The sequence below is a fragment of the Polyodon spathula genome, chromosome 54 (genome assembly GCF_017654505.1).
Source record: "Polyodon spathula isolate WHYD16114869_AA chromosome 54, ASM1765450v1, whole genome shotgun sequence".
Classification (NCBI taxonomy): domain Eukaryota; kingdom Metazoa; phylum Chordata; class Actinopteri; order Acipenseriformes; family Polyodontidae; genus Polyodon; species Polyodon spathula.
The window spans coordinates 1,371,291-1,388,178 of NC_054587.1; the positions used below are offsets into that span (position 1 = coordinate 1,371,291).

General features: G+C 42.9%; 1 protein-coding gene across 2 annotated transcripts; it reads left to right on the forward strand.

The window, feature by feature from the left end:
* The first annotated feature begins 400 nt into the window (after positions 1–400).
* On the forward strand, positions 401–14,709 carry LOC121307208 (cytoplasmic phosphatidylinositol transfer protein 1-like). Of its 2 annotated transcripts, none has more exons than XM_041239343.1 (10): positions 401–682; positions 7,907–8,055; positions 8,153–8,241; positions 8,393–8,400; positions 8,989–9,060; positions 12,108–12,203; positions 12,504–12,659; positions 12,997–13,060; positions 13,757–13,834; positions 14,096–14,709. In XM_041239343.1, the coding sequence occupies exons 1-10, from the start codon at positions 635–637 to the stop codon at positions 14,254–14,256; spliced, it is 921 nt and encodes a 306-aa protein (XP_041095277.1). In that variant the 5' UTR covers positions 401–634; the 3' UTR covers positions 14,257–14,709. The 2 variants fall into 2 exon arrangements, with proteins under 2 accessions (XP_041095277.1, XP_041095278.1); XM_041239344.1 differs by having other exon boundaries at positions 12,504–12,599.
* Positions 14,710–16,888: the final 2,179 nt, after the last annotated feature.

Sequence of the window (16,888 nt, forward strand, 5' to 3'; positions counted from 1 at the left end):
AGGTCTGGTAAAGCATAGGGAAGCATTGTAAAGCACAGAGAGGTCTGGTAAAGCATAGGGAAGCATTGTAAAGCACAGAGAGGTCCGGTAAAGCATAGGGAAGCATTGTAAAGCACAGAGAGGTCTGGTAAAGCATAGGGAAGCATTGTAAAGCACAGAGAGGTCTGGTAAAGCTATTAAAAACAATGGTACATTAATGCATAGTGTAACAATAGGAGAAGCATGAGGTGAACTTTACAGTGCACATTTACTGTGGTGAGCATTTATAAGAGAGAGAGAGGAGAGAATTCACTTTGATTTAATGATTTTATGAGAGGGAGCGAGAGAGAGAGAGGAGGGAGAGGCACTCAGGTAGAGAAGGAGGGGTCAGGGAGGCAGATAGGTAAAGAGGAAATAGGAGAATGCTAGGGAGAGAGAGAAACAGCTCTGAGCAACAGAGTGTATGAGAGACAGAGGGGTAAAGAAGAAAAAGAGAGATCTAGTTAGATAAATGCTGCAAATACTGGATTCTTAAAATGCAATTCAAGTTCACAGAGAGATAGGGAGACAGGGGGAGGGAAGAAAAGGGAGGATAAAGGAGGAAACCAAGGAAGAGAAAGAAGGAGAGAGCTGGGATCAGAGGAGTGCTGAAGACATGCTGGTCAAAGAGTACAGAATCTGCATGCCTCTCACTGTGGAAGAGGTAAGAGAATCAGTGTGTGAGTTTGAGTGTGTCAGTGTGTTTATAGTTTAAAAAAAACTCCATCTCTTCTGTGTGAATCTTGAGTTAACAGTAGTTAATTATTACCATGCTGTAGTTAAATGAATTTTTCAATATCTTTCCTTTCCTTTAAAAAGCAAACCTGCATTTGTATTACAGTAGAAACAGGGCTTTTTAAACAAGTCTATTTAGAACATAACAATGGGGAGGGGTTCGATCATTTCTAAATGAGCAGACAGACCCTATAGCGGATAGTTCAAGCACAGAAACCAGGACCAGAGGAACACAGTGTGGAACTGAGGAGACAGAGAGAGGGAGACACTTCTTCTGTAAAATGGTTACCAAGGGCTGCCGAGCCACGCTGTCGATGCTGAATCACTGGGATCTTTGAAGACCCAACTTGACAAAGACCAGTCAGCTATGAGGAACTAGTTCTGTTTCACTTATGATCATTTTCTGTTTCATTTGTCACGTCCTGGTGACTTTTTAAAAAGTTTAAAGCAAACCCTGTGTCCTCCATAAAGCTCTCAGAATCAGGTCTGAACTACAGCAGGTTCATCAGAGTGGAACCATTATTAACCTGCCCCCCCTGCAACACTCTGCCCTTTAGTGGGTGGGAGACATTCATCAGTAAGAAATATATAGACCTCAATATAGCAATCTGGTACCATTATTATCTTGGCCCCTTGAAAGACAGAGGGGGGAGAGAAGAGAGATCGGAGAGGAGAGGGACATAAGAACATAAGAAAGTTTACAAACAAGAGGAGGCCATTCGGCCCATCTTGCTCGTTTGGTTGTCAGTAGCTTATTGATCCCAGAATCTCATCAAGCAGCTTCTTGAAGGATCCCAGGGGGTCGGCTTCAACAACATTACTGGGGAGTTGATTCCAGACCCTCGCGATTCTCTGTGTGAAAAAGTGCCTTATATTTTCTGTTCTGAATGCCCCTTTGTCTAATCTCCATTTGTGACCTCTGGTCCTTGTTTCTTTTTTCAGGTTGAAAAAGTCCCTTTAGAATTTTGAATGCTTGAATTAGGTCGCCACGTAGTCTTCTTTGTTCAAGACTGAACAGATTCAATTCTTTCAGCCTGTCTGCATATGACATGCCTTTTAAACCCGGGATAATTCTGGTCGCTCTTCTTTGCACTCTTTCTAGAGCAGCAATGTCTTTTTTGTAGCGAGGTGACCAGAACTGAACACAAAATTCAAGATGAGGTCTTACTAGTGCATTGTACAGTTTTAACATTACTTCCCTTGATTTAAATTCAACACTTTTTAAGTAACAGATCTACTTTCTGTAAAGACTCAGTTATTTTGAGGATCCGGAAAAAAAGTATCTAAGGAAGAGGTTAAAGTAATAGAGGGTAGTCTAGCATGAAAGAAACAATTTCAACATACAACGTCTTCGTTTCGAGACGGGAAAATTTAACCCGAGCATGATCCCGAATGAAGGGATGGAACCGGACCCAAATAATACAAGTCCACCTCTTAGTTGATATCTCCCATTAACGATCAATCAGCGCCCAGCCACCTGACATAAAAGGAGGCCTCTGCTTCTCATTTGAGAGGAGGGAGCTGAGGAAGCAGGTTGGTGATTTGGGTTTGTGATTTTTGAATTTTGCAAATCCAGTGAAGGCATTGCCCAGCCTGGAAATTTTAAAAGTTTTGCTTTTTGGGATTTTTGTGTTAAATTGCTTTGTTTTGGCCCTTGTGGGTATTTATAATATAATTATTTTTTTGAGGTGGCTGGGGTTGATTAGGTTGCAATTAACGATCAATCAGCGCCCAGCCACCCGACATAAAAGGAGGCCTCTGCTTCTCATTTACAAACGAGAGGAGGGAGCTGAGGAAGCAGGTTGGTGGTTTTGTCAGCTTCAACAACATTACTGGTGTGTGATTTTTTTTCTGAATTTTGATAAATCCATTTGAAGGCAAAAGTCCCTTGCCCAGCCTTTTAGAATTTTGAATGCTTTAATTAGGTCCCACGTAGTTTCTTTTTGTCAAGACTGAACAGATTCAATTTTTTGTGTTTAAATGACATGCTTTTAAGTTTTGGTCCTTGTGCCCTTTTATTTTGTGTATTTATAATAAAATAATTATTTTTTTTTGAACTACAGACTGTCTCTGGGCCTCTATCCACTCACCAGCCTGCCAGATGAAGACATTTTCTGAGTCAACAAAAACTCCTAGGTCTTTTTCATAGATTCCTTCTCCAATTTCAATATCTCCCATATGATATTTATAATGTACATTTTTATTTCCTGCGTGCAGTACCTTACACTTTTCTTTATTAAATGTCATTTTATAAAGGAGAGATTAGTTTGGCTATTTTTTTTTGGAACCTGTTCCTCCTGTTTAATATCAAGCTCACAAACCACACCTCAACCAAACCAAACAAACTATGCCCTCATTCACACATGCGGTTTTTCTCAGCTGTGAGATGAAAGGGCCGGCCTTTACATACATATGAACACAAAGCTTATTGTGGGCCGCCTTTTCATATCAAATTACCAATTTTATTATGTAGGTCAGTGGTAGGATCATAGGGAAGGTGTCATGAAGTCCTGGTTTGGACAGGACAGTCCCACTTTTGGAACACTGGTCCCAGTGTCCCCAGAACCTTTGTACAAAACTTATGTTAGTGAATACTACAAAAAAAAAAAACAACTACAGTGCTCCCTCGCTATAAGGCTCTCGGTTATAACACGCCTCGGATATAATGCGCCTACAGCATGTTCCCCAGTTCCCTATACTAGTGATTCATGCAATATTTCTACAGTAAATACAGTACCTGTGTTCAAACTGTAAAGAACTTCTCAGTCTAACTTCTGTTTCTGTCTTTGCCTTTTGGTACAGTATCTGAACTGAAGAAGAGCTGCACTGGCACTTTTATAACACAGACATCTTATTCAGAATTCGTTTTATAACTAAATAAATATTAGGCCTATTACATGGTTATCTTTCCTAATAGATTTACTTTTTAGCTGCAAGAGGAGCTGCTGCTTTCTCCGGGATACTTCAGCTGCGCCGTGCTCCAGCAGCCGAACCTGGGGAGAGCCCACTTGGTTTGCTTGTGCTGGCGCTTTGAACTGAACTCTGCTGCTTAGCCAGGCTGTTTATCGTTTTAAAAACTGCTCATTAAAATGATCCACCAGTGGGAATGTTACCTTTTTTTTTTCTAAAAAAAATATTGCATTGATTGTGCTTTATGCATGGTTAATTCATGGAAAGTTACAGTTTTGCTTCACTATATGTGCATTATAGAGAGGGGGGTTATTTTATTTTGTATTTTACTCAGATGTGTGTTGTTATGTGTCCCCCTGTTTTCTGTTCTGAATGCCTCTGTCTAATCTCCATTTGTGACCCCTGGTCCTTGTTTCTTTTTTCAGGTCGAAAAAGTCCCTTGGGTCGACACTGTCAATACCTTTTAGAATTTTGAATGCTTGAATTAGGTCGCCACGTAGTCTTCTTTGTTCAAGACTGAACAGATTCAATTCTTTTAGCCTGTCTGCATATGACATGCCTTTTAAACACGGAATAATTCTGGTCGCTCTTCTTTGCACTCTTTCTAGAGCAGCCATATCTTTTTTATAGCGAGGTGACCAGAACTGCACACAATATTCAAGATTCACGTTTTGATTCATCAAATTTTAGTCAGTTTGTTTTATTTGAACCTACTTATTTTGCACAGATCTCACAGCCACATTGATATTCTCATTGTTTTTTTTTATTGTCAATACAAGATTTTGTGAAATAATAACCTAGAAACTGCGTGGTTCTACCTAAAAACTCTGCCATTGTGACGGTTACATTTTAAACACCTTCAACATTAAAATGAAAGACAAACTATGGGATGAAACTCAAAAGCTTTATCCAAGCACATCATATCAAACATCTGCACAGCTGAAAAGTTGTATTGTAATGAACAATTAGACATAAAAGGGTTTATTTTCTACCTTCCCACCTGCAAAGCACTACTTCAAAAAATGAAAAAGTAAAACAAACATTTCAAATGACGCTAGCGTGTAATCAGCTATATGGGCGTACAAAACTGTAGAAGTGAAAGTGGTTTTTAATTTAAAACTAACATATCTCTTCTCTTGCGTGTGTGTCACTAGGTGTAGCACTGAATCCAAGTTGAGCTGCTGCAGCACTCTGCTGCTTTGAAGTTTTCTGATCAAAAGGTTTTTGTCGAAGCACTTTGGCTAGCTTCAGGATGAAATCTCTCCTCATATTTTCCCTGGTGCATTCCTTGTTTAAAACAAATGAATTGATGGCTTTCAGGTCAAGTAGAGTTAACAACAGGCTTGTATATAAAAATTAAATAGAATATTATAGGTTATATTCAAAATAAAAATGCATTTGTGAAAGGCAGTCAAAATGACAAACTTGAAGTTAAGGAAAATATGTATGTGTAAAAGATGTGTGCTTTCACATTGTTAGAATAACAAAGCTTAGCTCTGATAAACAAAGAAACCTCAACAGAATTCTACAGTCTTTGTAGTTATTATTGTGCTATTAATGTTGTATAATTTAAAAAAGATAGAAAGTTTATTTCGAAAAAACTGGACTTTATTTATTAAAATGAGATAAGAATGCCACACCGGGAGTCAAAACCATTTTTTTTTTATTGTCATCTGACCAAAACATACACAAAGCCAGGTTAGAAAAAGTAGATCAGATTTTACCATGAAAAAACATGATAATATATATCTAAATAAGGATACACCTAAATTCATTTAATGCTCCAACCTGTTTTTCTGCTATGATTAAAAAAGCATGAAATATGTCAAGCTGTGACTATCCAAAAGACAACACCCTTCCCCCGGCTTCTAACTGTTTAAAATCCGACAAGAAATATGACACGGGATAATCGGGAGAATCGATCCCCAGGATCTGGCAGATGCTGAGTATCTGGAGCCTCGCGGCGTCTCTATCCTGGCTCTGACAGGCCACGCTGCAGTAGGGATTCTCGTACTCTCTCGAGATCAGCTCGTCGTCCAGCTGGTTGAGTGCAGGAGACGCAGCGCCTCCGAGCTGGCGGTGGTCTTCAGGGCACGGAGATGCTGGGAGACGATACACATGACCCTGATGAGGTGGCACAGTGGCGGGGAGGCTTCGGGGATCCTGGGGCGAAGCCCGCAAGCCACCGCGAAAGCGGCGAAGAGGAGGTCAACCCCATAGACCACCCGGATCCAGTCATGGACGTAGTGGCTGCTGATCCTGGGCAGCAGCAGAGGGCAGCTTCAACCAGCTGAGCCCGCTTGTCCGGGAGGAGGAAGCTGGGCAAGGCAGCAGCCGTCACGGTGAAGTTTGGGACTCCAGTGTGTCGGAGATGAAGACGGCCACTTTCTGCCCGCCGAAGAGGACTAGGTCAACGTCATGTTCCGTGCCCGAGAGGTACTCCATCAGGGTCATGGTGTTGCCCCAGCCTAGCCCGATGCCCGGATAGTCATTCTCTTCCTGGAGGTTGCTGGATATCTTCTCAAAGTGGGCTTGACATTCTTCTGGAGAGTCAACAAGTTTCGCTCCCACCACCCCGGCCTCGTAGTCCGGCTTTGTGATGGCCGGGAAGGAAACCAGCTGGGCTGCCTTCTCTATATCAGCACTGGACTCAATGTGACAGCAGAGCACGGCATAGATGTGAGGGTCCAAATGGGGTGGGAAGGAAGAGGCAAAGGTAGAGGAGAATCTTGGAAGAGATCAGAAATTCTATCGACGGTTGCAGCTGTTTCCAAGGAGGGACCTCGGGCAGGATTGCCAAACAGCTTGGCGAAATTCATTCGGTTGTCAGCAATGTCAGAAATAGTGGTGTTGTAAGGAGAAGCAGAAGGAGAATTGGTGGTGGTGGTGGTGGATCCCCCCGTTGATCCAGCGACAGCCCCGCCTCCATCTCTATGGCAACGTAAAGGCAGGTTTCAGCAGTGTTCTTCACCTGGTTGTGTATGCTAGAGCACTGGGCCGGGACAGAGAGGCCCCAATCCTGCAGAGTGGTCTCTAGGAACTGAAGAGGGGAGGAACCGTGCCGAAGAGGACTGTCTGAATGACCCACACAGCATACCAACTGAGATTGGAGAGGGGAGAGAGGAGAGAGGAGAGAGGAGAGAGGAGAGAGGGGAATGTAGGAGATATGGCACCTTTTCATTCTCCCTCCCACCACCTTGCCCTCTCTCCTTAGCTTCTCTCTCCCATCCTCCTCAGATCTTTCCCTCCCTCTCTCACATCTCCTTATATGCCATAACTCACATCCCCTGGCTTCTCCTCCCTTCTTTCCCCAGTTCCCAAACCCAATTCGTCTTCTCCTCCTCCCCTTCTCTCACCTGGTTGAACAGGGGCAGTCGCTCGGGAGATCGGGTTACCACTGCACACATCCGAAAAGAGAGGTCAGGATGAGGGACATTCACACCTGAGAGAGAGAGAGAAAGATAGAGAGAGGGAGAGAGGGAGGGGAGAGGGAGACAGGGAAGAAAGAGAGAAATTGTTATACAGGGGTCTGAAATCTCAGTTTACAAAGCGTTTCCTCCAATGGGATGCAAAACAAAAAATACAAAAACATTGAGAGCTGTATTGCTTGGTTGTTTGATCTTAGTTTTGTAAAATTAACAGCCGCTATTACCGCTTAATCAAAGAGTTAATTACAGAATGCAGAAAGCGCATTGAAAATGCAACCCCCACAGTTGAATCTGAATTGAGGGTGCTTTATATTTCTCATAAATCTAGAGACCCCCCACCCCCACCCCCCCCCACCTTGTCCAATTGTTGGGGGGGGTAAACTTGGTAAGAGAATTATTGGATCTCACAATGTGACAGTTTTGTGGATGTCTGACTTTCTGTCTGTAAAAACGCGGTCCTATTGGAAGAGACTCTGCAGCAGCAGCAGTTCATCCCCCAGTCTCTGTAAGTCGCTTTAGAGGAAAGTGTCTGCTAAGTGACTCCATGCTAATAGGCTGTTGTGTTGGGTTGCATGGGAAGGGGGAAGGGAGGATTGTGTGAGTTTGTATTTCCACCTGAAACACCACAGCTCTTCTCATGCCCCCTCTATCTCTCCTCTCTCCTCCTAAAATAATAAGTGCCACAAATCAGAATAAAAACCCATCTCCCAGCATGCATCAGCACCAGTAGTAACAGTGAGGGATGCTGGGAGCTGTAGTTCTTTATACAGGTACCGGATGGAGTTGATGTGTCTCTTTCTCTGTCTGTCTCTCAGTACAGGATAGGCCAGCTCTATATGATCAGTAAACACAGTCTGGAGCAGAGCTCAGCAGGGGAGGGGGTTGAGGTGACAGTAAACAGGTCCTGCGAGGACCCCAAACATGGGAGAGGCCAATATACTGAGAAGAGAATCTACCTGAGCAGGTAAGAGGGAGAGGAGAGGGGGGAGGAGAGGATAGAGGGGAGGAGAGAGGGGGAGGGAGAAACAAGAGGGTGTTTATTTTTCTTTGTTTTTTGTCAGTAAACTCCCTGGCTGGGCTCAAACATTTGTGCCCAAAATCTTCTACATCACAGAGAGAGCCTGGAACTACTATCCATTCACCATCACAGGTAGAGCTGAGTGTCTGTCTGTCTGCCTGCCTGTCTCTGTCTGTTTGTCTGTGTCTGTCTGTCTGTCTGTCTCTCTGTGTGTCTCTAATATTTTGTTTTATTTTTTATTTTGCACCTTCCTTTGACTCATCCTCTAACTCCTAACCGACAGAATATACTGTGAGTATACTGTAGTGTGACACAGACCCCACGCTGTGCCTGTCTGCCAGTCTGCCTGTTTTCTGTCTATGTTTATTAACATTATTCCTTTCTCTGGCTGTCTCTCCCCATCTTTCTGTCTCTCTGTCTGTCATCTGTCATTCTGTAGCTCTCCTTACTCTCCTCTCCTTCCCTCTATTCCATGCTCCCCTCTTTTCCCTCTCCCCATCCTCCCTCATCTCTCCCTCCCTCTCCTCCATTCTCCTTCATCTTCCCTCCCTCTCCCCCTTTCTCCCCTCCTTACCTTCTCCCTCATCTCTCCTTCCCTCTCACCCATTCTCCTTCATCTCTCCCTTTCTTTCCCCATTCTCCCTTCGCTCCTCTCCCCCTCTCTTCTCCTCTCTCTCCTCTCTTCCCCTCTCTCCCTGTCTCTCCTCTCCCCCTCTCTCCCTCTCTCTCCTTATCTCTCTTCCCCTCTTTCCTCTCTTCCCCTCTCTCTCCCTGTCTCTCCTCTCTCCCTCTCTCACCCTCTCTCCTTCTCTCTCTTCCCCTCTCTTATCCTTCTCATCCCTCCTCTCTCAGGTGTTTTATTCTCTCCCTCTCTTCCAGTGCTCTTTCCTGCCGAAGCTTCAGATCAGAATTGAGACCCAATTTGAGAACAACAGAGGAGACAATAACCAGGTGAGTCCCGTACAGCTGTCTGTACCATTATGAACCTGTCCCGTCCCCGGCAAGGGGGCAGAGATGCAGCAGGTCAGGTTAATAATATTACAAGACTGCTGGATTCAAGCCTATATACAGTCCCTTCCGATAGCTAGTTCAATCACGTCTCCTCCAATTCATGACTGTAACTTCGCTCACTGTAGGACTCCTGATAACCGTGAAGCCGACCCCTTCCTAAATGGCCGTTTTCCGACTGCCCCTGGAATGAACTGTCCAACCATTCAGTACGAGGCACACAGTTCCTGTTGTACAGTGCCCTCACAGGTCGAGAGGGAGATTTTTGATTCATTGAGTCATTCGCTCTTTGTCACAATATGTTAATGCCATGACTCATGCCCATGGCTAATACAACACCTTGAATACGTCATCACAAAATGGCATCCTCCTGGAGTGTCCAGTTATATATAATATTTTCTTCCTGCTGTATTTCTTCCGTCCACTAGGGGGCAGCGTGTTACAGGAGCTCAGGTTAATGGGCTTGGGGTCATACATACAGTTGTAGTCAAAAGTTTACATGCCCCAGTTGAAATTTATAAAAAAGTTTTAATGTCTTTTAAGTCTTTTTATTTGGTTAACTTAATACAAAAACTCAACCAAGTTGAGTTATCTGCGATAAGCACGAGACCGTTTCGTGCTATACTTTTATATAACAGCCGGCATTAAATATATTGTCGGCCCGTCTTTGTTTCATATATGTATACAAATGTATAAACATAATGTTTAAACTGAATAATGTAAATTGGAACCAACATGTTCTTTTAATTTGGTTGGACTCAATACACTATACGTGAGTTATTTTTGTCGTGATAACCCATTGCAAAAATTTTTACATAGCTATTATGGTAATACATTAGTATAACCACAAAAGTTTGCCATGGTAAACGGTGACCATTAATGTATTAAATATTATGGTATATTAGTACCAAACTATTAGTAATGTAGTATAGTTCAATACCGTTTGATGTCAAAAATCTCAGAGTGAGGTCTTGGGATAGCGTACAGTGATTCTGAATGAAAATTGTCTTTATAATAGTTATTCTTGACAATGTTTGCATTCCAGTTCTTCTGAATTGCACAGCAGCATTTGATAACAGATAATTATACCACGACTGCTTTCACTCCATGTTTAATGTAATTAAAATTATAATCTCATATTATTAATAACTTGCATGATATGCCTGCAGTGTTCATTTAAATAAATTTCTAAACAGTCTCAAAACGTGTGCTGGAGGACAAAGAAGGAATGAACTACTATAAAAACCGGTGTATAAGACACTCCCCCTTTTTAGGACCCTGTCCGACAGCATCTAAAAGACGTCAAAATATTGGTCCCTGGTCATTTTTTCTCCAGGAAAAGCCGAGAAAGACTTTCAATGGCCAAGAGAGGCCGATTGAAGTAAAAAAAAAACAGAGGTGGATCTGAGGAATACGTACAGTCGCTTCACCACAGAGATAACACGGACATAAACAAACAAGATAGTTGCTTCTGCATCTAGTGCTCAAAGAAACACTTGCCTCAAAAAATCAAGCAGGTTAGTTAGACACAATCTCCCTTTCCTAAAACCATGCTGACTGTGTCCCAGGGCCCTGTTACCATATAGGTCATTTTCCATTTTGGATCTTATTATAGTTTCCATAAGTTTGCATATAATAGAAGTCAGGCTTACTGGTCTGTAGTTACCTGGTTCAGTTTTGTTTCCCTTTTTGTGGATCGGTATTACGTTTGCAATTTTCCAGTCTGTCGGTACCACCCCTGTGTCAAGAGACTGCTGCATGATCTTGGTTAGCGGTTTGTAAATTACTTCTTTCATTTCTTTGAGTACTACTGGGAGGATCTCATCCGGCCCAGGGGATTTGTTTATTATAAGAGCTCCTAGTCCCTTTAACACTTCTGCCTCAGTTATGCTAAAGTTATTTAAAACTGGATAGGAACTGGATGACATGTGGGGCATGTTGTCTGTATCCTCCTTTGTAAAAACTTGTGAAAAGTAATCATTTAATATATTTGCTATTTTTTTTCTCTTCATCTATGATTTTGCCATTTTGTATCTCTTATTAGACAGTTAATCTCCCTATTTGAATGTTCGCTCGTGCTGTTGAATATGGAAACACATTTGTGGAATGGGTTTTAGCCCTTAGCCAATGTTAATTTTCTTATCTTCTCTCTCTGGTCATATCTACTTCTTTTGGGACTGCGTTTGCGGTTCAATTTTCTCTTTCTGCGTTATAGCTTCCCTTTTTTAAATCAACACTTTTAATCTCCTCTTTGAATGTTCGCTTGCTGTTGTAATATTGGAAAAACATTTTGGAATTGGTTTTAGCTCCCTTAGCAATGTTCATTTCTCTCTCTCTCTCTTGGTCTATCTAACTTCCTTTTTGACTTGCGTTTGCAGTTCCATGTTCTCTTTCTGCGTACTTCCCTTTAAAACACTCTGTAAAGTGCATTGTTTCTCTGAATATTTGTTTTAATTGATCTATTAAACCATTATGACAATTTTGTTTTAGATTTAGATTTGTCTACTTTAGGGATGTAATTGTTTTGCGCCTCTTTTAGACTAAACAGCCGTCCTTTCAAACAGCCGTCCTTTCAAACAGCCTTCCTTTCAAACAGCCATCCTTTGTCCATGTTGGTGGGGGGAGCTAAGAAGGCAATGCCGTTCAACGTTGTTGTTCTGGTTGTCATATCCCTGCGTCTCTGCTCTATGAACCCTGTACTGCAGACACAGCGTAAAGAGAAAGGATTTTAAATTATAAGGAACCAGCGTCTCTGTGTTCTGCCTCCTATGAAACACTACAGTACAGTATATTGTAATGACCCGGGCGATGGCATGTTGCTGGACTCTGTGTTTGTCTTGTTGTTCGTTTGTCATGTCTTGTTTCAGGTTGCATGCATTGTACGTGAATGGGGCAAATCATTAGCGTTTGAGCAGTTTATGCAATTATCCAATATGCAAATAAGGGGAGTCGACTGTGTAATGCAAGTGTATGTTGTGGTTTCTCTGCAGGTGTTTGTAGAAAGCCCCTCCCCTCCTCCTGATGAAGTCTGTGCCCTCGACATCGCCTTCGATGAGTTACCTGAGAGATACTACAAAGAGTCAGAGGTGAGAATCCTGTGCCCGTCCTTCACAGCCACTTCAGATGAGCAATCTTTAAAAGGAGTTCACATGGTAACTCTACAGCCAGTGCTGGAAGTGAAACACAGAAACCAGGACCAGAGGACACCGTGTGGGGATAAAGTTAGGACTGGGGTTGAAAATTAAATAGACAGGCAGGCTTATCAAGTGGATTGTTGATGCTGAATCACTGGGACCCTTTAAGACCCGACTTGAGCTCAATCAGCTGCTGGTGAGCTTATATTCACCCTCCTCTCTCTTCCCTTTGTCCTCTCTTCTCTCTCCCAGGACCTGCGGTTGTTCCGCTCTGTAAAGACAGGACGAGGCCCCTTGGTGGAGGGGTGGCGCTCTGACACCCAGCCCATCATGTGCTCCTACAAGAGGGTGTGTGCCAGGTTCGAGGTGTATGGGTTACAGGGCAGAGTGGAGAGCTTCATTCACAAGGTATAGAATATTAATACAGAGAGAGTGGAGAGCTTCATTCACAAGGTATAGAATATTAATACAGAGAGAGTGGAGAGCTTCATTCACAAGGTATAGAGTATTAATACAGAAAGAGATACAGAGAGAGACACACAGAGGAGAGGAGAGGAGATAGAGAGTGGAGAGTATTTTGCTGGGTACAATCACATCAATACTTAAGAGGTGCAGGGCAGGTAAGATGCAGGGAATTATTTTGGCAGTTAAACACTGGAGAGGATGCAATCTTCAGGAATAGGAGATGATGTTAAAAGTTGTTTGTCATCGCTCCCACCCCACCCCACCCCCCCTCCCCCTACAGAACATTCAAGACGTCCTGCTGATCGGACACAGGCAGGCAGTGGCCTGGATCGACGAGTGGAGCGGTAAGCAAGAGCAATCAAACACCTATCTGTCTGTCTGTCTGACTGCCTGATTGTCTATCTGTTTGTCTGTCTGAGTCTGTCTGCCTGACTCTGAGTCTGTCTGCCTGTCTGTGCGTCTGTCTGCCTGACTCTGAGTCTGTCTGTCTGTCTGTCTGCCTGACTCTGAGTCTGTCAGTCTATCTGTCTGTCTGTCTGAGCGTCTGTCTGCCTGACTCTGAGTCTGTCAGTCTATCTGTCTGTCTGTCTGTGCGTCTGTCTGCCTGACTCTGAGTCTGTCAGTCTCTCAATCTTCTGTCTGTCTGTCTGTCTGTCTGCCTGACTCTGAGTCTGTCTGTCTGTGAGTCTGTCTGCCTGTCTCTGAGTCTGTCAGTCTATCTGTCTGTCTGTCTGTGAGTCTGTCTGCCTGTCTCTGAGGCAACTAGAACTGAAGAACAGCTCCTGAACTCAGTCAAAGCAACTGACTTATCAGCGATGGATATTGTAATATTGCATGCTCTCACTTCTAGCCTGTGTTTTATATGCTCTCATTTCAAGTCATTTTTACGAAGCACGTTCTGGCCTCAACAGTACTTCATCTTATTATTATTATTAGTAGTAGTACTAAATAATTCTCCTTTTATTATTATTCTCAGTGTTATATTTCCCTGGTGGTGTGATGGGCTTGACTTGAATTCTCTTTTGTTCTGTTTCGTTCAGGAATGTCTCTTGAAGATGTGAGGGAGTTTGAGAGAGACCTGCAGGAGCAAACTAACAGCAAACTGAAACAAAACACAGGTGAGAGGAGACAGGGGGAGAGGGAGGAGAGAGTGGAGAGGGAGGAGAGAGAGGGGAGGGGGAGGAGAGAGAGAGAGAGGAGACAGGGGGAGAGAGAGGGGTGAGAGAGGAGAGGGGAAGGGGAGGAGAGAGAGGTAGGGAGAGAGGAGAGAGGTGGGTGAGTCTGTAAGAAACATGTTTATTATTATACCTGTCCAACACCATTACAACCGACCAACCCCCCCCTCTCCCCCCCCCTTCCTCTCCCCTCTCTTTCCTCAGTGATGGACAGTGCTGGTCCTCGTCACTCTCTCCTGACTCGCTCTCTCTCGATGACAGATGAAGCTTCTCTCCGAAAACTGGGGGTGCAGCCCCCCCATGACCCTGAAACCCAAAGCACACAGCCCCCCCTCCACAAGAGACTGAACTCTAGCCCAGAGTGAATACACACCCCTCCCTCCATCTCCCCTCTCACCTCTCCCTCCCCAGCTCTCCTACTCCCTAAAGTCTTCTCTCCCTCTCCTCTTCCCCTATTCTCTCTTTCCTATCTCTCGCTCCTCTCCAATCTCACACAATAGATTGCTAATGTTTCAATTAAAACTTTATTTAAATGTAATTATGCCACTGAGACTGTATGATGGGTTGTGTTCAGGTATGAAGGCTGTAATATAGAAACTTGACTCTGCTTCATATTGAGTGATTGTTTTCCTCAGGTATAGTTCTCTGAGCACTGTGGTAAAGTCATTGCTCAATAAAACTAACTTGGACCCAAAGTCCTTAATCGTTATAGGCCAATCTTAATTTTATATATATTGTGTGCTTGAAAAATGTGAATGTGAATTTCGTGCCGCACGTAGCGTCAAGGCATTCGAGTAATAAACGATCTACTGATAAACTCTGACTTGGGCTTTCCTTCAATTTTAATTCTCCTAGATCTAAGTGATGTTTTTTTTTTATTTATTTATTTATTTATTTTTTTATTCAAAGTACATGAAGCTCAGCTCAAGCTGTGAAGAACTCAAACTGTGCAGCGAAATTGCTCAATTTAAATATCATGCATAATTCATATTTTTTTTAATGTGTAAAACACTCAGTATGCAGATTATCTAAACCGCTGGCTGGATCTCTGCTTTTGATACGGTGCTCCTCTCCATTGAGTTGCATGGTCTTGAAAGCTCAGTGGCATTGTCAGCAGATGTCCTATCTTGGTTCAGATCTTACCTCTGCAATAGGTTTCAGTTCGTCTCTTTTGGGTGGTGAAATCAGCATTGTCTGAAGCCAGTGGGTTCTCAGAACCAACAAAAACAAATTTGGGATTATTTGACTCATTAGAACTACAGCTAGAAACGTGGGTCTCGTCTCTGACCCTGATCTGTCGTTCGAGACTCATATTAGGAAAGTCACTAAAAGCACCCTTTTATCATTTGAGAAATATAGCTAAACTATTTCTGTTTTGATGCTGAATAGAATTGATTATTGTAACGTGCTTTTCTCTGGGATCCCAAAACAAATGATTTAATTGTTCTTTTTTATTCTGTGAAGCATTTTGGGATCTTTGCGATGAAAGGCGCTGTAGAAATGTGAATTGTATTGTATTGCATTGTGTATTTTTACATGTAATATACAGCTAAACCACAAAGGGGTGCTGTGCTGCAGTCCACATGCTGTAATATAGAAACTAGACTATGTTTAATATCGAAATTGGTCTCTTCCAGTTTTGAAATTGAACTCAAGCACAAACTTTATTTTATTGATTAAAAATATATTTTACATTTTCTAGGTATAAACAAAGGTGTAATATTGTTTGTGGTTTTAAATGTTTTATATGAAAAACAGAATGTATTAATATTTATAATTTTTCATTCTTTTCATTAGATCTTAACAGTTATTTCACTTATATCTATAGTGAAAGCACAGCAAAGTGTAATAAAACATAGGGAAGCATTGTAAAGCACAGAGAGGTCTGGTAAAGCACAGGGAAGCGTTGTAAAGCACAGAGGGGTCTGGTAAAGGATAGGGAAGCATTGTAAAGCACAGAGAGGTCTGGTAAAGCACAGGGAAGCATTGTAAAGCACAGAGAGGTCTGGTAAAGCACAGGGAAGCATTGTAAAGCGCAGAGAGGTCTGGTAAAGCATAGGGAAGCATTGTAAAGCACAGAGAGGTCTGGTAAAGCACAGGGAAGCATTGTAAAGCACAGAGAGGTCTGGTAAAGCATAGGGAAGCATTGTAAAGCACAGAGGGGTCTGGTAAAGCACAGGGAAGCATTGTAAAGCACAGAGAGGTCTGGTAAAGCATAGGGAAGCATTGTAAAGCACAGAGGGGTCTGGTAAAGCACAGGGAAGCATTGTAAAGCACAGAGAGGTCTGGTAAAGCATAGGGAAGCATTGTAAAGCACAGAGAGGTCTGGTAAAGCATAGGGAAGCATTGTAAAGCACAGGGAGGTCTGGTAAAGCACAGGGAAGCATTGTAAAGCACAGAGAGGTCTGGTAAAGCATAGGGAAGCATTGTAAAGCACAGAGAGGTCTGGTAAAGCATAGGGAAGCATTGTAAAGCACAGAGAGGTGTGGTAAAGCATAGGGAAGCATTGTAAAGCACAGAGAGGTCTGGTAAAGCATAGGGAAGCATTGTAAAGCACAGATAGGTCTGGTAAAGCACAGGGAAGCATTGTAAAGCACAGAGAGGTCTGGTAAAGCATAGGGAAGCATTGTAAAGCACAGAGAGGTCTGGTAAAGCATAGGGAAGCATTGTAAAGCACAGAGAGGTCTGGTAAAGCATAGGGAAGCATTGTAAAGCACAGAGAGGTCTGGTAAAGCATAGGGAAGCATTATAAAGCACAGAGAGGTCTGGTAAAGCACAGGGAAACATTGTAAAGCACAGAGAGGTCTGGTAAAGCATAGGGAAGCATTGTAAAGCACAGAGAGGTCTGGTAAAGCATAGGGAAGCATTGTAAAGCACAGAGAGGTCTGGTAAATCATAGGGAAGCATTGTAAAGCACAGAGAGGTCTGGTAAAGCATAGGGAAGCATTGTAAAGCACAGAGAGGTCTGGTAAAGCATAGGGAAGCATTGTAAAAGCA

What these genes read in the sequence shown, in the direction of transcription:
- LOC121307208 (XM_041239343.1), top strand. Translation starts at nt 635, where the DNA reads ATGCTGGTCAAAGAGTACAGAATCTGCATGCCTCTCACTGTGGAAGAG. An exon ending in TGCCTCTCACTGTGGAAGAG is followed by an intron (nt 683 to 7,906) that starts GTAAGAGAATCA and finishes TCTGTCTCTCAG; the next exon opens with TACAGGATAGGCCAGCTCTA. An exon ending in CAAACTGAAACAAAACACAG is followed by an intron (nt 13,835 to 14,095) that starts GTGAGAGGAGAC and finishes CTCTTTCCTCAG; the next exon opens with TGATGGACAGTGCTGGTCCT.